Source organism: Pogona vitticeps, chromosome 1 (genome assembly GCF_051106095.1).
Source record: "Pogona vitticeps strain Pit_001003342236 chromosome 1, PviZW2.1, whole genome shotgun sequence".
NCBI lineage: Eukaryota > Metazoa > Chordata > Lepidosauria > Squamata > Agamidae > Pogona > Pogona vitticeps.
The window spans coordinates 318,254,258-318,276,694 of NC_135783.1; the positions used below are offsets into that span (position 1 = coordinate 318,254,258).

General features: G+C 38.1%; 1 protein-coding gene across 3 annotated transcripts in view; it reads left to right on the plus strand.

Annotated features, from left to right (window-relative positions):
* The first annotated feature begins 839 nt into the window (after window positions 1–839).
* Window positions 840–22,437, plus strand: part of MIA2 (MIA SH3 domain ER export factor 2) — a 62,443-nt gene continuing 40,845 nt past the window's right edge. For all 3 annotated transcript variants that reach the window (XM_072986404.2, XM_078392569.1, XM_078392572.1), the window contains exons 1-6: window positions 840–1,286; window positions 9,081–9,214; window positions 9,864–9,950; window positions 12,163–16,936; window positions 17,865–18,029; window positions 18,143–18,243. In XM_072986404.2, the coding sequence (XP_072842505.2) occupies window positions 1,172–1,286; window positions 9,081–9,214; window positions 9,864–9,950; window positions 12,163–16,936; window positions 17,865–18,029; window positions 18,143–18,243 (5,376 nt within the window). In that variant the 5' untranslated portion in view covers window positions 840–1,171. The remainder of the gene's footprint in view (window positions 1,287–9,080; window positions 9,215–9,863; window positions 9,951–12,162; window positions 16,937–17,864; window positions 18,030–18,142; window positions 18,244–22,437) is intronic.

The following is a 22,437-nucleotide window of genomic DNA, read 5'->3' on the forward strand; positions in this document are numbered from 1 at the left end:
ATATACAGCAATCCAGATAATCGCTGCTGCTTTTACAATCAAACTACATATGTACAATCAAAGTAATGGTGGTGACCAGGCTCTCTACAATGTTCTACACGGCGTGCCAATTATTTGCTTATACAAATAAATTTATTGAAATGTGGATTAGTGTAGACTTACTGAAATAACCTATTTTATTTCAAACATATTGGGGGGGAATGAAAATGACATGGCACCTTAAAGACTAAAATAAAATATAACTGCTATATTTTAATGTGAACTTTCAGTGATCCACTCCTTCAAACACAAGAGGGAGACTAGGACTATCATATTTATATATAGTTCTATGACCAGCTGGCGACTGAGATAACAAGGTCACAATAGTTTATTAGTAAATGAATAGGCTATAAGGCTGCAAATAATGTCAGTTTTCAGTCTACAAGGTAACAGTAGCATTGTTGATGCATGTGGCAAACTGGGAGTTAATGTAAGATTTCACACTTGGAAATGACCTACGAACTCTTGACTAATTTCAAATAGTGCTCCAGCATCCACATACTGTATAAATCTCAACTGCTTCTCTTTCAAGTCTTGTTTTGTAGATTCCCCACCATGCAAAAACAATTACTTCAAGGCTGTTCAAATAATGCCCAGGTAGACTGAAATGTTCTGAATCAGGCTTTTCTCCCTTGCCATTTCTGACGTCAGATTTAGGTCCCTTAATTCTTGGTGTGGAGATTGTCCTGTTTGTTCTGTGTAGAGTGCAGAAGGGCATTGTTAGCAAAGGATGGCATAGCTCACATTAGCAGAGGAACAAGTAAACATACCCTAATGTTGTCTCTAACATTGTTGGGGCCTGTAACTGTGTTGCTGGAGTAGATGTGAGGCCAGAGCTGGCATCTGGGTTCCTAGCAGGTTTTGGTGTCCATGTCTGTATCAGTGTTGTGTTGTCTGTTGTGTGTCAATAGTTGCTTGAGATGGGAGGGAGGTATTTCAAAAAGCTGATGTTAATAATTAAGCCACTTAATCAGGACACTTAACTCTGCAGATTGTTGAAAGGGCATTTCTGCACACGTACTTAAAAGCTAGTTGGAATTACAAAAAATTGGTTTGAATACGGGTGTGAATATTGACCAGGCAATTCGATTTGAAAAGTCTTTTCTAAGGATTAACATTATAATTTTTTAGGATGGTGGGGATTTTGGATACCCGAACATTACTTTTCATTCTTTCATTGCTAATAAACATCAAGAGTACAAAGGTGTTGTCAGACCAGAAAAAATGTGGCGATCCAGAATGTGAAAGTAAGTACAAAGTTCTCTCTGCTTTAAATTATCCTTTTAAAAATTAATAATAAAAAAGTTAAAGTACAGCAAACATTTGAAAGCACATTATATATCTTAAGAATCACTTGTAAAATCACAGGTCAAAAACCTTCCTGTTCCAGAAGACTTTTAATTGAAATAATATCAGCTGTGGGTTCAATGGCAATTTTAGAGTATATGTTTTTAATTGCATTTTAATTATTTTGCCTTTTTATTGTATTTTAAATGTTGCAAGCCACCCAGAGACCTTCGGGTAGTGTGGGCGGCATATAAGTTAAATAAATAAATAAATAAATTTAATAAATTTAATAAATTAAATAAAATATTACTTCTATAGAAAGTTAATCTGTATTTTTTAAAACAAGAGGAAGTACTTCTGGGAAGCCATTTGGGTGGGATTGTAAGTGTAAGTTCACGAAGAGTCGGACATGACTTAATGACTAAACAACAACAACTGTGCTGTTAATATTGCAATATTTGTCATTTTTACTTGGCTGTAAGAGTCATTAATATTGTGGGATTTACTTATGAGTAAACATGTATATGACTGAGTTATGTATGTGTACATACTAATATAAAAGGCCCACCACTATGAATCGCGGGTTCACATTCTGACTCACTTGTGACACTTGTGTACTGCATGAATTACATTATATTTTATACTGATCCTGTGAGAATGGGGTCTGTGTACTTGCTATACACTGTGTGCAGAAAGATACATTGCACATGTTCTTATAGGTCCTTGTTGCTGAAGACAAGCCATCAAGTTCTAGAATGCATGAGAAGTTTTGTTCACTTTTGTTTTTATCCCTTTGGTGCATGCCATCCCTCTCTCATGGATTGCCATCCTCTCTTCATGGATTGCTGCCTTGTCGTGGTGAAGGCACTTGAGTAACTCAGAGAAGCTACGGGTTATGCCGTGCAGAGACCCCCAAGACGGACAGGTCATAGTGGAGAGTTCTGACTAAATGCAATCCACCTGGAGTAGGAATTGGCAAGCCACTCCAGTATCTTTGCCAAGAATACCCCATGAACAGAAACAAAAGGCTAAAAGATATGACGCTGGAAGATGGGACCCTCAGATCGGAAGGCATCCAACATGTTACTGAGGAAGAGCGTAGGACAAGTACAAGTAGTTCCAGAGCTAATGAAGTGGTTGGGCCAAAGCCAAAAAGACACTCAGCTGTGGACGTGCCTGGAAGTGAAAGGAAAGTCCGATGCTGCAAAGAAAAATACTGCATAGGAACCTGTAATGTAAGATCTATGAACATTGGGCCCTGGATACCTGAAGGACTGCCTCCTTCCATATGAGCCTACCCGGCAGTTAAGATCTAGTCAGGGGGCCCTTTTGAAAGGAGGTAAGAGGGATGGCTTGCAGACAAAGGGCCTTTTCGGCAGCTGCCCCCAGACTATGGAATGCCCTCCCGACTGAGATTCGTCTGGCGCCAACACTGATGACATTTCGGCGCCAGGTCAAAACCTTCCTGTTCCAGAAGGCTTTTAACTGAAATAATATTAACTGTGGGTCTGATGGCAATTTTATATATATTTTAATTGTATTTTAATTGTACATATCTTTATTTTAAATGCTGTAAGCCGCCCAGAGACCTTTGGGTAGTGTGGGCGGCATATAAATTAAATAAATAAATAAATAAATAAAATAAATAAATAAGCTGGATGTGGTCAAACAGGAGATGACCAGAATAAATATTGACATCCTGGGTATCAGTGAACTAAAATGGACAGGAATGGGCAAATTCAATTCAGATGATTATCATATTTACTATTGTGGGCAAGAATCCCATAGAAGGAATGGAGTAGCCCTCATAGTCAACAAAAGAGTGGGAAAAGCTCTAATGGGATATAATCTCAAAAATGATAGAATGATGTCAATACGAATCCAAGGCAGACCTTTCAACATCACAGTAATCCAAGTTTACGCACCAACCACCAATGCTGAGGAGACTGAAATTGACCAATTTTATGAAGATTTACAACACCTTCTAGAAGTGACACCAAAGAAAGATGTTCTTATTCTAGGGGACTGGAATGCTAAAGTAGGGAGTCAATAGATAAAAGGAACAACAGGGAAGTTTGGCCTGGGAATCCAGAATGAAGCAGGGCAAAGGCTAATAGAGTTTTGTCAAGACTCAAGAGGACAAGCTGGTCATCACAAACACTCTTTTCCAACAACACAAGAGGTGACTCTATACATGGAAATCACCAGATGGGCAATATCGAAATCAGATTGATTATATTCTGTGCAGCCAAAGATGGAGAAGCTCTATACAGTCAGCAAAAACAAGACCTGGAGCTGACTGCAGCTCTGATCATCAGCTTCTCATAGCAAAATTCAAGCTTAAACTGAAAAGAGTAGGAAAAAACACTGGGCTACTCAGGTATAATCTAAACCAAATCCCTTATGAATACACAGTGGTAGTGAAGAACAGATTTAAGGAACTCGATTTGGTGGACAGAGTGCCTGAAGAACTTTGGATAGAGGCTTGTAACATTGTACAGGGGGCAGCAACAAATACCATCTACTTCTGCTTCATTGACTATGCAAAAGCCTTTGACTGTGTGGACCATAGCAAACTATGGCAAGTCCTTAAAGAAATGGGAGTGCCTGACCACCTTATCTATCTCCTTAGAAACCTATACGTGGGACAGGAAGCAACAGTTAGACGGGGGGGCTGGCGTGTTCTGGTCCATGGGGTCATGAAGAGTCGGACACAACTAAATGACAACAACATCCCTCTCTCAGAGAAACCCAGATGCACTCCTGAATGGTTGCTCAGACATGTTCTGGTAGCCCAGGAAGCAGTTCTTGCACACATGTGCAGGTTGGTGGGTGTTCGATACCAGCACTATCTAGCACGATCTAGTGTACAAGTGTGATACAAATAAAAGCAAGATCATTTCAGATGTCAGGAGTAGAGATGGACACAAACTGTTGCTTTGGCAGTTCATGCCAGTTCATCCTTTAGATAAAAAGGGGTTTGGTACTTCTCAGATGCTCCTCCTTCAGCAGGCGCCTACTCAGAGGCTTTCCTCAGCTTCCCTGCTCCACCTCCTTCAGGTGCTGCCTCTGAGTGGCTACCCACTAGAAGAGGCAGGGCTGGGAAGCACCAACAACTGTTCATCCAAAGGATGAACCACTGGTTTGTGCCCATTTCTAGTCAGAAAGAGTCAAAATAAGCCACACATTTCACATTGCTTCAGTACAAATTGTGAAATCTTTTAAAAATCCACATATATTGCACATATATGCACACACACATATATACACAAACACTAGTAAAGGTAAAGGTTCCCCTTGACAATTGTCCAGTCCTGTCTGACTCTAGGGGGCGGTGCTCATCCCTGTTTCCAAGCCGTAGAGCCAGCGTTTGTCCATAGACAGTTTCTATGGTCACATGGCCAGCACAACTAGACACGGAACACTGTTACCTTCCCACCATGGTGGTACCTATTTATCTACTTGCATTTCCATGCTCTGGAACTGCTAGGCTGGCAGGAGCTGGGACAAGTGACAGGAGCTCATTCCGTCACGTGGATTCAAACTGCTGGTCTTTCGACCTTGCAGCCCAGAGGCTTTGCGGTTTAACTTGCCATGCCACCACATCCCACAAACACGACTGTTAGCAAAAACACTGGGGCTTAAGGAAAAGTGACTTGATAAAGCAAACTGTGCTGCTTATGTACTGTCCCATAGTGCTTAAAGCACTCTCTGAACGGTTTACAATTTAATTATGCAGGCTACACATTGCGCCGCCAGCAGGACAGGTATTTGATTTACCAGCCTTGAAAGGATGAGTCATCCTCAAGTCAAAGGATGAGTCAACCTCAAGTCCCAACCTATTGGGAACAAACTCAGTTCGTAAGCAGAGTCTTGACTGCTATACTACAGTTTAATCACAGCACTACAAGGCCACTGGAGGAGTGGGTATAGTTCAGTGATGGAGCATATACTTTTCAAGTAGAAATCCCACCTGGGCAACTCCAGATATGGCTATGGAGGAAGCTTTCCAAATACAGTGGTGCCCCGCATAGTGATGTTAATCCGTTCCAGGATTAACGTCACTAATCAGATTCGTCGCTATGCAGGGGAAAAAACCCATAGGAACACATTAAACTCCATTTAATGCATTCCTATGGGGCGAAAACTCACCGCTATGCGAAGATTCCCCCATCCGGCTGCCATTTTCGCCACCCGGTAAGCGAGGGCAGGGCACGAAAACGGAGCGGGCAGCCATTTTTTCTTCCAGCGGCCATTTTGGAGCCGCCAATCAGCTGTTTTTAGAACATCACAATGCCAAAATCGGTAAGCGAAACACTTAACAATATTGCAATGCAATGTTTTGCCATTCAAAACGTCGCAATGCGATCGCATTAGCGATCGCAAAAAATGTGTCGCTATGTGATTCTTCGTTAAACGGTGCGTTCGTTAAGCGAGGCACCACTGTACTGGAAAGCTGGAGTTAGCCATAAAGGAATAACGCAACTAATAGTCTGATGCAGTGGGTGGCAATCTCCAACATTTCTAATTATATTAAGAATAAAGTGAAATTTTACAAATGTAAGGAGGAAGCCTGGTTGAATATAGTGTAATGTACTTTCAATTTAATATCCACAGGATTATGCCATATATTCTGTAAGGAACAATATAGTCTAGAGAAAGTGGGTTAATATATATTATCAGATATCCACTTTCATAAAGGACAAAGAAACAGCAAAAATAATTTAAACAAGAGAGCCAATAATAAGATAATCTTATAATGATATCTAATAAGCAACAAAAATTAAGTTATGTAAATCATAATTTAAATAGAGGGACAATCTTAAGGAACAAACTCAGATTTTTTTTTAATGTATGTGACAACATGTTAAGCTCCAGGAGAATAAATTGTTGAAAACAGCTTTGAAATGCCAATAACTATTGTTGATGTTAGGTTGACAAATTCCAGATTAACCCTTAGCTTCATTAAACTTCAGAATTAAAAATGTACAGTACTCTGGACGAATAAATATGTGGGCCAGTATCCTACTGATACAATAGTCCCACCAATGTAATAACTATGGGAATAACACCAACCATGCAAGCATTGGTGGTGTGTGCAACTATCTTCACAATGAAAATTCGCTGTCTGCTTGCACATCGGCCATTCATCCAAAAGCAGCACAATCCTACATTCCTACACTGGTGCAGCTTTCTACTGAGTGGAACAAAGTGTGAAATTAGCTGCTGACTGCTAGCTGGCAGAGACACTGTTTCAAGGTCTAATGTTTAAATTGCCTCCAACTCTGTAATTATTTAATATCTACTGATGCATTGAATAATGTGCAGAGGACAGCAAAAGGCCCAGAAAGATATGAAAGAGATTGGGGAAGGAAATGACTGGCGTGACAAAGGGGCACAGTGTAGGGAAAGTTTGGAAAACAGACAAAAAATAAAGAAAAAGGGAGGTGTGAAGGAGAGAAAGGGAGTGAGCCGTCCTCCACAGTCAAAGGAGCAGAAGGAGGAGAAGAGTGTGTAGAGGGGATATTAGTGGAAGTGGAACAGGATGACAGGGAAGTATACCAACCTAGGGAAGTGTGTTTGGCTGACAAGAAAGGGGAGGAGCTTGATTTGATTATATGGGAAGATATAACGGGACGAAAGGGCGGGAAGTTTCAGAGTGATAAAGAGCGAACCAGCAGACAGGAAGGATAGGTCTCTCCAGACAGAATGGAGCATGGGCCAAGAGAGTTTTCTAAAACTACTTAAAGAATTCCCGAATCTACAAGTTGATGGAGGATTACTACCGGGACCTCCAGAGTTCTTCATGTGCGGGCAAGAGGTAGATCCCCTGGAATGGACTGTGGTGGTTTACCCACGCAATCAGCGTGGGGGGAGGTGGGTGATCCGTCCCAGTCCCTCTTTACTCCAGAGTCAGCGGAAGGGGGACTGGGCAAAACACCCATGTTGTGGGACGGTTTGCGGGGTACGGACCACAACGATCCGCCTTATGACCGACCGGAAGTGATTTGGGCCAGCCCCCTAGTAAGAAGAAAAGACAAAGAAATAACCACACGAGTTTGAAGTTATAAGTTGTTACCAGAGTTGAGTTTAATGGACCCATTTGAGCCAGCTGAGTTGAGTTTGTTCACAAATAAAACTGATTCTGTTAGAAAAGAAGAACAGCCTCCTGTCCTTTTTCCCGCGCTGTCAACGGAACCGCCCCTGGCAGAACCAACCCGTATTCACAGGAGGAAAAGGAAGTGATAGAAAAGCTGCAAATACTTTGCAATAGAGTTAGAAAAGGGAAGTAAGGAGCCAACAAATGCAATAGAAGGAAGTTAAGTTAGTCAGTCAGTCAGGAATCTTTATTGGCATAGGAAGTTAAGTTCCTTAAGAGACGTAAAGTTAAATCAAAGCTATCGTTATTAAAAAGAGACAAAAATGCATTAAAGAACCATCCATACACCCTCCATTTTGCAGACAAAAATTGAGGCATTTTTGATACTTGCAATAAAACTATGCCTGAACAACATTGTTCTCTGTGTCAGGGGTGTTAGGTGATATTTGTTGCATTTGTACGGATCAGGTCAATCATCAGCTAAGTGTTTAAACCAGTTTTGCCCATCACATTAGTGTGTGCTGTTGTGTGGATATTGACAACATATCCTTACTTCTCTGGGTTGCCATGCTGAGAGAGAGGCAAAGAAAATAGTCACCAGAAAGTGTGCCTTCTTGGTCCTTGTCCCCACTTTATGGAATGCAGCCCCAGTACAAGTTTATCAGGCCTCTTCCCTCCCACCTTTTTAGAGGATGCTGGAGACACTATTATTTCAAGAAGCATTTAAGGGCATCCTACCTGAAGTTACTTTCCTGGAGTCCACCATTATCTGGGGTCTTATTTTATATATGTATGTATTTTATTTGTTTTGATGGATGGATGGAGTTATTGTTTAACTTTATCTTTGTAAACAGCTTAGAGTAGTGTCTCACACAAAATCACTGGTATATACATTTATAAAATAAATAAACCAATAAATAAATTAAGACAGTGGAATGATGTCATCTGAAGCCAAAGATTTGTGGTGTAATCACGCTCAGGCAGAAGCAACGCCAGTTATACATGACACTGAATATATTGGATCTTGTACAGATATCTTTTACTAATATAAAATGTCATGTTTACGGTAATATTTAAACCAGGCCTTAATTTATTTTGGAAGGGCATGCCAGATTTGCTGGTTGCATGAACATGAGTTTAAGGAGCTGTGTATTGTTCCTCTCTAGTTCTAGAATTAAAATCTGCTTGGAGTATGTTGATAAAGAGCAAACAGTCATATGTTCTCCCCCACAGCAATGCTGTCATCCATTCTACATCACTGTTTGTTAACCTGGTATTGCACTGTGTTTGAATCAGGCTGAAACTAGTTAATGCAGTTAACATACAGTATAATTAGATACAGAGCTCTGTTAAGAGATAGAGGACATCTGTTTATCCTAGCATGCTCTTGTCTTACCTATGTTGCAAATGAGCTTGTTTTTGTTTTATGATTGCTCATCAGGAGGTAAACATAGGCTTTATGTGCAAATCTGGTCACTTGGACACAGAGCTGTAAAGGAATTTAGTGGCCAGAGAGAAAACATAATAGCAAGAGATATGCACTAATATGTGATTTGATTAACATGTGCTTTGATTTGATGATCTTTATTTTACACACTTTGGTTAATATCATAAGAATCTTCAAGGGTAACTTCTGTTTTTTACACACATCCAGCATCAATTAGCAGAGTACAAGCCATTAAAGACTATACAGGGCCTGACTGCCGCTATTTGAACTTCAAAACTGGAGAAGAAATAATGGTATACTTCAAACTTTCCAGGAAAAGGGAGGATTTATGGGCCGGAAGTGTAAGTATTTTATAAGGTAACAATTTATGCAATGATATAAACTGCAATTTAGTACTAAAATTCTATCACTACAATTGAAGATTTTAAGACACAAAAATGCTGAAGATTAAAGCTTCATAGTTTTTAAAGGACAATTTATTATTATTTAATTTTCACAGGAAACTCAACGTAGTTTGGTAGCTGACCTTTATTATAACAATATTGCTTTGAAATTGTGACTTTAAAAGGAATAAAACACAATGTTTACTTGTGGAAATATTTTAATGTAGAATTAACCCACAAGCATATTATGATCTAAGGGTGTAGTTGGACTTCTTTTAATTATATATTTGCACTTCATCTGTATTTGATAGTTACCTTGAATCTTAGTTTTAGTTAAAGAAATAATTTAAATTCAATGTACATTTTAAAGATGGCTGAAACATGAGGAATAATGTCAATAATGTGAAAATGACACAAATTAAGGATTTATAACTACCTTTAAGAAATGAAGAAAGAAATTCTAAGGGAAGAAGTTTTATTATTATACTGGCATAAAATAAATACATTCAAAGGTTCTTCTCATGAGTTTATTGCTGTGTAATGATTAAGTGAAAAGGGACGGTGTTTCATATGGTAAGAAGCCAAATGTTCTTTTTTTAATATATAGAAAGGTACAGATTTTGGATATTTCCCTATGGATGCTGTCCAGATTGAAGACGTTTTAATCACAAAAGAAGTAGAAGTTCCAACTAAGGTAAAATTATATGATATCACAATGCCCAACATTCTTTTGGCTAGAATGGTAAATTGCACTAGAGTAAGCCTACTGAATTAATAGGGATTTAGTAAGTCATCTCCTCCAGAAGTTTCACTAATTCAAATGGCCATATTCCATGACTTACTGTAGTAAAGTAAATCGCAGATAAAGTAAGTCAATTTCAATCAATGGAGGACTTCACTCACTAAATCTCCATTGGTTCAATGGGCCTGTGCTGTCTGGTACAATTTACTACATGAAGCAAAAAGATTTTAGCCAACAGATATTTTAAATTCTTTGTGGATCCTACCAATAAAGGAAGTCCAAAGGTTTATTTGTTTTGTTTAGTTCTTATAATTCCTTACATCTTTGATGTTCCTGATGGCTAGGTGTATTAACAGTAGCTGGCCCCAGCAGTTCCTAAAGAGTAGCTAGCTAGGGCTGGTCTGATCATGCATTCCTAGATCATTGCACAAATGATCTAGGTTGGGCTATGTCAAAGAAAGAAGAAAGCTTACTCCCCTAAGCATAGCTTGACCTTTATTATAAAGCAGCTGTTGCCATCCACACTGTTACAAACTTCTGCAATGCTACGTACCATAAATTGCAAGATGTTGCTGCAACAATAGAGTTGCTTTGTCCAGTGACCCCCTCCATGTGCCCAGGAAGCACAACATTGTTCCTTTGTTGTGTCCATTTCTTAAGGTAAAACTACAGTTCTATGTAAAACTAAGGAGTGGATGTGATCCAGTGATATGATACCATACTTAAAAGCAGTGTGTCTTCAGTTAATAATTACTTCCAATTCAGTCCCATGAATTTATGTGACTCTGCTCTAAATATGAGGAACCCTGGATCCAACCAAGTAACTCATATCCAACTAAAATAGCACAGGACAAAATTTTGTATGGGATCATTGTATTTTGTCTTACATTTATGGTTGTACTTCTCTGTTTAAACCTATACTTTAACAAGAGATTTATGAATTCATTTGTTGTTAACAGATAGTCATTTTGATACATTTGGGTAAAATACTGTATTCTTTAACATTCCTTTTCAAAAGTACAGAGTATCAAACTTGGGTCTGAATCCTGGTGGGGAAAAAACATACACACAACAATAATAATGCAAGCAGTCCCTCTCTTCCTTTGGAAGTGTGCCTGTCATGTGATCAGTCAGGTACTGCTCATATACTTGTTACACTGATCACATGACAGACAACCCAGTAAAGGGAAGAAACTGCTTGTACAGTCGTGCCCCGCTTAACGATTACCCCATATAACGACGAATCCGCTTCACAACGATGTTTTTGTGATCGCAAAACGATGTTTTAAATGTTTTTTTTTCGCTTTGCGGTTCCCTGCTTCGGGAACCGATTCTTCACATTATGATAATCAAAACAGCTGATCATCGGGTTTTCAAAATGGCCACTGGGTGCTCAAAATGGCTCCCCGCTGTGTTTTTGGATGTATTCCTTGCTCTACAGGCATCGAAAATGGCCACCCCTATGGAGGATCTTCGCTGGACGGTGAGTTTTCAGCCCATTGGAACGCATTGAACGGTTTTCAATGCATTTCAATGGGCTTTTTAATTTCGTTTTACGACATTTTTGCTCTACAGTGATTTCGCTGGAATGAATTAACGTCGTTAAGCAAGGCACCACTGTATAATATTTGCCATTGCGTGCACATCCCTCCACCCAACTCTAGTCTTGGTCTCATCAAACAGTATAATTTATCTGGTTTAAATACTACCTACTGTTTCCGCCAAAATAAGACCTAACATGAAAATAAGCCCTAGTATGATTTTTCAGGATGCTCATAATATAAGCCCTCCCCCAAAAATTAGCCAGTTAAGTGAAACCCATCCCTCCACCATTGTGCAGCAACCAAAAGAAGTTGATATGACTGTATTTGAATAAATGTAGATTGTTGTAAATGAAAAAAATAATAAAACATCCCCTGAAAATAACCCCCAATGTTTTTTTTTTGAATTAATATAAGACCCTATCTTATTTTCTGGGAAACATGGTATATTTTTAAATGAATATATATTTTCCAAGGTAATTATATAATAGCTTGCCTTTATTGCATTTGTGTGGTTATATAAATAATTATGATACAGAAGACTGGAGACTCTTTACTGATCCTGCTTGTAAAATATGAAGAAAGCAGTGATACATTCATTTCAATTTTTTCTCATTTTTTAGGAAACTGATTTCCTTTGTTTTGATGGAGGAGAATATGTCTTTGAAAATGAAGAAAACAAGCATAATAATCTTGATGAAGGAAATGTATATATATCTTTTCATAAAGATGAAAAAGACTCTGAATTGAAAATGCCTGAAGATGAATTCCAGAAACATAGCAGTATTGACCCCATAAAAGAATATAAAGAGACTTCTCCTGAGAAATATGAACTTGACAGCAAATCTAAAGGCCTCCATTCTTTGGAAATCGATGCAGATTCAGAATTCAAAGACGGCAAGACTGGGCAAGATGAGACTAATCAGCTGGAAGAACAAAGCAGTCAAGCTCTGAAATCAGTCCCTACTCAGTCCACCTGGACTATTTCTGGCTTTGCCAATTGGCTTGGTTTGGAAAGTCCAGAAAACAAAGAAGCTGCTAGCATTACCTCCAAAACTACAGAAGAAATTACATTCAGACATAGAAAAATAACTGTCACAGAGGATAGTGACTTTGAAAAATTAAATGAAGAGGGTAAAATTGAGCCAAAGACCTCTGGCTGGTTTCAAAGTACATTGACAGATCTGCTGTATTATGGAAGTAAAAAAACAGAACATGGTTTGCTGAACAAAGAAAACGATCCAGAAATCTATGACAGCTCCACTTTTGCTGGGAACACTGATGACCACACATTATCAGAAACTAGACAAGAGAGACACAGAGATTTCGAGCCTATTGATCCTGAGCCATCTAAATCAAATTGGTTTGATCTGGGACTAAGTGATGTTTTAACTTTTGGTTACTCTAAGGAAAACAAAGTCAAAGAAGAACTCTCAGGGAGAGAAAAAGCAGATAATAATGAAGAGCCATCAGCTCCAAGTGCACAATCAGCTTTGATGGATGAACACAGAAGAAGACAAACGGATGAAACAGGGACTTCTGAAGAACAAAATAAAGAAAAATATAACAAAGAAACATCAAAGGAAATACTAGAATCAGTATCCAGTGAAGATGGAAAAGATGAGCAAACTGAAAATTCAGATTTAAATGAAGTTGCTGAATCTACCTCCACTGATCTTGCTGACAAAACTGTGAATCAGGAATCAAAACCAGGAAATCAAGCTATAGAATATATTAATACAAAAGCTATAACAAAAGAGTCAGAAACAACAAGGGACCAGTCAGGTTGGTATGGAAGTATTGATTTAAAACGGGGTACATCAGATAATCAGCCAGGGCCTGAGTGTGTAGATATTATGTGCCAACAGGAATCAACTGCAGATAGTTTTCTACCTTCTCATAGCATAGGTCAAGATTTTGATCCAATAGGTACCCAAACTAGAAGGGTGGAAAATCAGGAAGATCCTCAAAAGCATCAGTCTTTCTTCTCTATTAGTTATTTTACAAACATACTTAATTTTCAGGGTTTTATAGCTAAAGAGAAAATTGATGTACCACATGCAGAAAAGGCGCTAAAACCTGGTGAGGAGTGCTTCCAAAATAAAAATGGAGACAAAGTTTTAGACATAAATAAGGAGGGGAAAGAACAGATTCTCTCAAACGATCATATTATTGAAAATATATCACAGAACAGGCATGTTAGTACATCTGAGGAAAACATTTTGATGTCTTCTTCAACCACACATAGTAATGAAGAAAAGAGAATGAAAACACAGGATGATGAATCAACACAAGAGCAAATGCCACATAATCTGTCAGGAAGGTCTAAATCCAAATACAGGTACAGACGTGCCAATGGTCGGTGCATACAATTACATTGGAATTGTACTTTGGAGAGTTTGGAAGCACAGGGTTATTCTAACACAGAAGATAAACATTTTGGTCATATTCAGGAGGTGAAACAAGCCTCTCTTTTAGAGCTAGGAAATCTAGTTGATTCATCAGATAAACAGCATTACACTAGGAAAATCATTTATTCCCATGAAAAATCTGACCTAATGAAAGGAGAAGATGGAGAAACAGCCATGCTGGATAAGACTGAACAAGTAAATAATTCGCAGTTGCAGAATTCAGGAATTTATCTTGATAGGAAATCAAAAGGAGAAACATTTGACAGAATGAATGATAAAACAGGAAGGAGCCCAGCAATACAAAAACTATTTTTTCCCAAAGGTCCAAAAGAATATTCAGATACTTTCACACAATCAAGGGACTTTCTGACTGAAGATATAATATTTCTTGCGGTATCAGATAATGGTAAAACAGTGATACAAGAGGGTGAAGAACAATTTTTATCAAAAAATCCCCAAGCAATGGAAGACAACAAAGTAAAGAAGATAAGTAGGGGACTAGATGGCAGCAATGTTCAGGTAGGTGTTAATGGACATTCCTCCAAAGACAACACTGATTTTAAAGCAAATATTTTTTGTAATACAAAAGTGGAAGAGGACGGAGGTTCTCAGAATGCTGCTTCATTGCAATTTTCTTCCAGCTCTTCTCAAGATCCAGACTTACTGAAAATTGTATGTTCTGAAGAAAAATCAAAACAATGTGAAAAGTACCTTAGCTTTGAGAGCTTTACAGACAAGAATTATTTGCAAACAATGCAAGAAAATAAAAACACAAAGGATGGAAACAACCTGTCTGAAGACAGTGTTGAATTACTACTGAGAAACAAAGACATTGAAGAAAGGAAACAATTACATCAGAAAAAAGATAAGGAAGCAACTGTGAAGGAAGGTTTTTCTGAGAAAGATATTCTGTTACCTTCATCAGGAGAGCAAAACGGAGACAGTGAAAATGTAATAAAAGATGTTCAGTTGTTGATAGATAAGCCTCCTACTCAGTCTACAGAATATTTGTTGGAGCACACAATAAATTCCCTATTCAGTCAGAAGAAACTCAAGGAAAAAGTAACTCAAGATGGTGAACAAGAATTTACTAATACAAGAGATAATAAGCAATCTTTTTCAGAGCAGCAACATGAAACACCGGTGTTAAAATTTAATCTACAAAGGTCACAACCATGCAAGATTATTAACAGAAAGTCCAGATCCAGCAAACAAAATAAATGTTCAGTTCCAAAAATTTTGAATGAGAAAAGCCATACACCTGTCATAGATTATACTAGTGTTATGAAGAGAATTCAGGTTTCAGACCCACTGTCTTTCTTACAATTACTTTCAGAAAAAGCTACGGAGAGCCATATACAAGACAATGATGTTACAAACATTTATGAAGAAACAAAGCTGGCAGATGCAGAAAATCCAGAAAGTGCATCACCTGCTGCTATAGATGATTTTTTAATAAACAACTATTATCATGGTGAAATGAAGAAAAGTGTAATCACTATGGAAAGTTTGAATGAATTTCCTCAAGAAGAGGCAAAAGAGCAAATGTGTGTTTCAGAACGTATGTCAAAAGTTGTTGAGAACATACAAAGACACAGTGAGCCCAATGCAGAACATGAATCAAACAAACAAACAAAGGAGAAAAATATAAACATTTTAAATAAGCAAGGATTATCACCAGGGGCTACACCACAAGAAGCATTTCGGAATGACAGCCAGATACTGAGTTATAATTCTGTCGTTGATAGTGTATCAAAGAATGAGATTCAAGATTCACAAGTAGAAACAGCTGGAATAGGCAATGAAGAGAAACATGATTCCAAAACAACAGAAGAACAATTTGTTAAGGATCAAGTTAGAGATTCATCATTAACAGTAAGAGTTACTTATTATCACAATCCAGAAGAACAAATTAAATCATCTTATCTTAGCCCACATACTTTGTCTAATAAAGGTATAGATTCAAGTAAAGTGTCTCCAAGTCTAACATATAAGAAGATATATGAACAGAAGTTAAAAGGTGATCAAGAAGTCTCACCTTCCCAACATAAGTCATCAGACACTGAAACAATCTCATCTTCCCAACTTGAGGTATCACATAGAGAAAGTAGCAATATATTGAGTTTAGGTCCTGAGGAAAAGTCTGTAAGTCAGATTGTTCCTGATACGAAGAAGCACTTAATAGTTGATACAGAAGTGGAGAAATTTAGAATTTCATCTCAGAGCAATGGGAATGTAAATGACAAGAGAGGCAAGGAAGGAGTTATGAGTAATATTTTTAGTAAAACCTCATGGTTATTAGGAGGATTATTTGAAAACAGGTATAACAAAGAGTTTACAAAAAATTCAGATAGCAGAAATATTATAATAAACCAGATCAGAACAGACAGGCAGGAGGTTGATACAGTAGGAAGTGACTTTGAGCAAGACAAACACGAAGTTCAGAGCACAGAAGCTATCAGTGATTTAGAGAACTTTACAATAATGGAACAGAGGTCAGGAGTCCAAATACACAGCACTCAGGAAAAATCTGCCACCACAGACTTCAGAAATGACAACAACCAAAAAGATGTTACATCTGCTATTCAAGAGGCAGAGCTTGGTTTCCAGGAAACTGCTAAAAATGGTAAATTGATAATTGATACAGAGTTGGGCCTGAAAGAAACCAGCTTTGTCACTGATTTCCATGAATTGTATTCAAAACTAACTGAGGAATCAAAAAGGATAAATCAAGCACCTAAGTGTGAAAGGCACCAGCTGCAGCAAATGGAGCAAGAATTGGAAAAACTACACTGTGGCATCACCACTTTTCCCTGTGAAGGTATTTATAGAGAAAGGAGGCAAACTGCCACTTCAGTGGAACATGAGCATAAATTAAACACTGGACATGAGGAGTGTTTGAAAAAGAAAACATATTTACTTCTCAAGCTACAAAGTCTTGTGATGGACATCAGAAACAAGTGTGGAGATCAAAATGCAGAATCAGGTATTAGACTACTCTTTTGATAGTAAAAGTTGAAAAGCAAGAAAAAAACGTAGCTTAAAAACAACTACCATCTGATTGATGTGATTTTATTTCTAGTGTAAAATGTGACAAGAAACTTATGCCTTTTTTAAGGTTACAGGACAGTAGGATAATGACCCACCAAAGAGCATAGTACTAATATCCTGATGCATCTCTCTATAGGTTACTAGACACATAATTTAGAATAGAAAACGTGAATAATTATTTCCTTTGACCAGCATATTTTTGGAAAGTTTTAGGAGAGTTAGCCGTGTTGGTCTGTGCTAGCAGATCAGGCAAAAACAAAAATAAAACAAAGAAAACAAAAATGTTGTGGCATTTAAAAAACTAATGGCTATACGTATTTCAATGTGAACTTTCATGGACAAGTTAACTTTCTCAGACCTTGTGGAAGATGCAACATCTCCAAAACAAATACAGTATAGGATCTCGGCACATAATAGGATTGGTACAAAAGAAGGGCTATCAATCATTTAATGGCTTTGTGATTTCTTAATGGTCTTTATTTTAATCCATCAACATTGATGAAATGTGTATATTAGGTTAAGATTGGGTTATTTAAACAAACATTTATACAAATTAAAAAATCCCAAACAGATCTAGATAGAAATCTTGAAAACAATTCCCATAGTTCAATGGTCAACCTCTGGTTGATCCCACTATTTCAGAATTGGTAACTCCCTTGCTTCTGTAGCTCCCTTTTTTGCATGCTAACAACCCCAAAGGAATGGTGAGAAAATCCACATTTTGCTGTCAAGGGATGCCAATCTACAGATGGATCTTGCTTGGCTAATATGCCAAAATTTTGTTGATAGTTTATCACTTCACACCTATTTGTTAGTATCACCAATGTGGATAAAACTCATGGTAGACTGTCTTTTGAATGCAGATAAGAAACTTAACAATGGTGAAAATTTGAAAGAAAAACATATTCCTCCAGAAAATACAGAAAAGAAAATACATACTTCAGTAAAAAATAGCCAACATCAGCTGAATTTAAAAGAAAAATTACTTGAAGAAAAACTACTAACCCAAAACAATGTTCTTATTAAAGGTAAGCAATATGATTTTATCTAAAAACTAGTATTATATATTTTCAGTATTAATATGTACATCCAAGTAAGATGACTTATAGCATCTGTTTTCTCCTTTCCTTCACTTTTACAGAAGCAGAAAGGGAATGGCTATTTCAGATTATCCTGTATTTAAATGACTTGTGTGCCTTTATAGCATCTGGATTTTCAGTTATGATATCTCTTAGGAAAAAGGTGAGTTCTTTTTCATTGCCATTACATCACAATTAAAGCTTTAGCATGATAAGAGCAAGGTGCAATAGACAGATAATACAAATCTTCAATTACCTTTTTTGCCAGTTAAGGCTTTTCAGACTATATCTTTTAACATATTAATCTGCATTTTCTAAGTGCATTTCTTCTCCACCCTGCTCCATGGCTTCCTAATAGTTTTCTAATTTAAAGCAGTGTTGAGTTCAGTGTGATCCAAAGAGTAATTGCTGCTTAATTCCTACTGGCTTCTGCTCAGAGAAAAACTGTTAAAAGTTTAGAAAGTCCCTTTTCTAATTATGGATTTTTTCCCCTAACATATAGTTTGGCCATAGAATCTGTTTGCATCAGAAATGCATTCAGTTGGTTCTTTCTCTTTATTACTACTGAACTTAACTTGAAATACAATATAATACAAAAATTTAATTCCTATAGCACTTCCCATAAATGCTAATGTTCTAAACTGCATTTAAATAATTGTGTTATTATGGGTATAGTTTATTTTAATAATATGTGTTTTCTTCTCACCCTCTATCTACACAAAGCCAATCTTCCACTCTGTTTTCTCAATGTTTAGATAATTGCATTATTATGTATATATTTTTTTACTTATATGTCATAACCATTTGCATTATGCTGCATCACTTCTCAAGTACAGCACAGCTGCACAGTGATCCCATCACTGTATTTAGTGTTAGCACCTGAAGTGTTGTATATCTATATGGGCTTGATAGCCCATATAGATATACAACACAATGTAACTTTAAATTTCATAAATTGCAATTACTTTGAGGGAATGGTAAACCCCATAACAGAATATGTTGGATCTAATAGTATCTCAGTTTTTGTTCAAGGAATCAAATATGTGTCGTTATCCATTTTCCTCCCCAACTTACCTTGAATCTTTCTCATCACAGCAGGTAGTGTAGCGTACTTAACTGGTGCATGAGAAGAAAAGCTGGACTTCTCAATTAATGGTGTGGGGTGCACTGACTAGAAAGGAATTGTGAATATTGTGATGATTCCCAAAGAGCAGGTGTAGAAAACTTTTCGTCCTCTAGATGTTTCTGACTACACTCACAATCCTTACCCCTAGCTATACTGCAGGGAATAATGGGAACTAGGCATTTAGAAAGCCAAAAACAGATCAGCAGCCAGCGGAGCTGCTATAACAGGGGAGTTATATGTTCCCAGTAATCAGTCCCAGTTAACAATTGGATGGTGGCATTTTGGACCTTCCGAAGTCTCCAAACACTTTCCAAAGGCAGCCCAATGTAGAGTGTGTTACAGTGATCCAACCAAGATGTAACTAGGCCATGTGTCACTGTGGCCAGATCATACCTCTTAAGAAACGGGTGCAGCTGCCGCACTAGTTTTAACTGTGCAAAGGCACTCCTGGCCACTGCTGAAACCTGGGCATCCAGGCTCAGAGATGAATTGACGAGCACCCCCAAGCTGCATGCCTGTGTTTTCAGAGGGAGTGTAACCCCATTCAGCACATGCTGCAACCCTATTCTTTCATCTGGCTTTCAACTGATCAGGAGCACCTCTGTCTTGGCTGGATTAAATTTCAGTGAATTCACCCTCATCCAGTCCATTACTGACACCACACACTGATTTAGAACCAAGGCACCTTCCCTGAATTTAATTGGAAAGGAGAGATAGAGTTGGGTGTCATCAGCGTACTGGTGACACCAAACCCCAAAACTCTGGACAACCTCTCCCAGTGGTTTCATGTAGATGTTAAGTAGCATAGGGGACAAAACAGATCTCTGAGGGACACCCTGGTCATTGGCCTGTGTTCTTGTTGAGTTCCCCAGCCCCACCCTCTGAGTTTTATCCTCCAGGAAGGACCGGAGCCATTGTAAAAGAAGTGCCTCCAAGTTCCATCCCAGAGAGACAGCTCAGAAAGATACCATGGTTGATGGTATTGAAAGCTGATGAGAGGTCCAGCAGGGACACACTCCCCCTGTCCAGTTCCCGGTGTAGGTCACCCACCAAGTCAACCAAAATGGTTTCTGTCCCATCACTAGGCCTAAAGCCAGATTGAAATGGATCTAGATAATCTGTCTCATCCAGGAATCTCTGGAGTTGAGAAACTACAGCCACTCCAGCACCTTGCCCAATAATGAGGTATTAGAGACTGGCCAGTAGTTATCCAGTACTGTGGGGTCCAAGGAGGGTTTTTTTTCCCCAGTAACGGTCTTACTACTGTCTCCTTCAAACAAGCTGGTATCCTACCCTGCTGCAAGGAGGCATTCACTACCCCTTGGACCCACTTGGCCAGTCCCTCTCTGGCAGCTTTTATAAGTCAGGATGGGCAAGGATCTAACAGACAAGTGGTAGCCTTCACCACTCCAAGGGTCAGGTCCATATCATCAGGCTGCAAAAAAGAAAGAATGCAATTTGAGACAGTGCAGTTTCTTCCTTTGTGTTGCCTTGTTTTTCAAAATAAAAATTCATAAACTTATATTGATAAAGTAAGTAATTGTAGTTATGGTTCTAATACCTAAGAGAGTAATTGGTTACAAATACATTTACAATTTTAAAGCTGACTTCCTTGGGAGTAAGCCTCACTGAATTCAGCTGGACTTTTTTTGTATTGGCAGCAGTTCTGTTAGTATCAATTGTAAGCATGTGCAGAGGGAGATTATTAAAAGCATGAAAAGAGGAAGTGTGAGGGAACCGTGCTTCCCTTTTCAGTAAGGTTGCCTGATCAGCTGCATGCCATTCCCAAAGCTTAAGACCTCAGGCAGGGTCATTGTGATATAATGGGGAAGTGTATCTTTCATCAGCAGTTACAAAAATACTGTATGTGTGACCGGCAATATACCTTAACTTGTGAATTCCACCAGCAGTTCTAGAGCATGTAAGATAATGAAACGGACAAGGATGCTTCTGTGCACATCCAAATAGTGTCTCTTGAAACCATGAGAACATACCCCTAGATCTAGATTGCTAAGTAAGCAGCATCTCATTTCCTGGATATACAGCAAAAACAAAACAACCCACAAAGTCTCATGCTGAAATAAATCTTTAAGGTGCCACAATACTTGTTTTTGTTCTGTTTTGTCATACATGCAGAAACAGACAGTTCCAGCTACCTCTCTGAAAACTATTGACTAGATTTCAGGTCTAAACCCTGAAACTCAAACTACCCCCCCCCCCCAAAAAAAAAAACCAAGGCCAAAACCTGACACCTGACAACCTTCTCTTTTAAGGTTTCCAGTATGCACAAAGTTGCCCTGAAATTTATTATTGAGAGGGGAATATGTAGGGAAGGTTGAAACAGACTTTTGCAGAGGACAGTTTTCCATCTGAAAGACTGTAAGAGAATTTCTATTTAAATTATAGTAATTTATTCTAAATTTGCATTCATAAACTTAAATTCTATGTCCATTTTATTCCTTTTGTTTAATGATGGATCCCTCCTTTTATATTAAATGATGGCTGAAATAAATTAACAGTATAAAATAACACGCAATCACAATGAAAACAATAATATATGAAAGAAGCAGATTGGGAAATGAAGTAGCAAAGAACTAATTCTGGCAAAGAATGAACCAAAATGCTGAAGTAATGGAGGATAGCCCAAATATGCAAAACTTATTGGGAAAAAAATAACCTATAATTGGCACAAACACAAAAAGGCTCTGCTTTCTCTCAGTTTCACCTGCCTTGCTGATTCACATTGCTGGTTCATGTTGCTTTACTTTTGTACTCTGTAACACACGATAGGGTAAGACAGAATTACAAGTAAACATTTTAGTGTGAAATTCAACCTAATATCTTCTTAAAACCTCATCCCAACTCATATTGTGCTGGCATATTTTATGGAGTTTCCTTTTCAGGGATTGTTAAAATATGAATTAGGCTACAACTACATTGACAAGCTGATTCTGGATGATTTGGCTTTCTGAGGCTTAATTTACACCCTACAGTATTTTACATTTCTATTCGGATTAGGAGATCACAGAGAGACTCTGGATTGCTTTGGTACCAGTATCCACACTGGCCCCTCAATCTGATGCAGTTGGATATGCATCACAGACTACAGCTCCCCTTCTTTTAATCCCACCCTCTGCCAAACCCCAGCTCTCCGTTTATGGTTCACTATAAGGTTGTGTGTTGCAGGATGCTGGGGAAAATCATAGTCGTTTAGTCGTTTAGTCGTGTCCG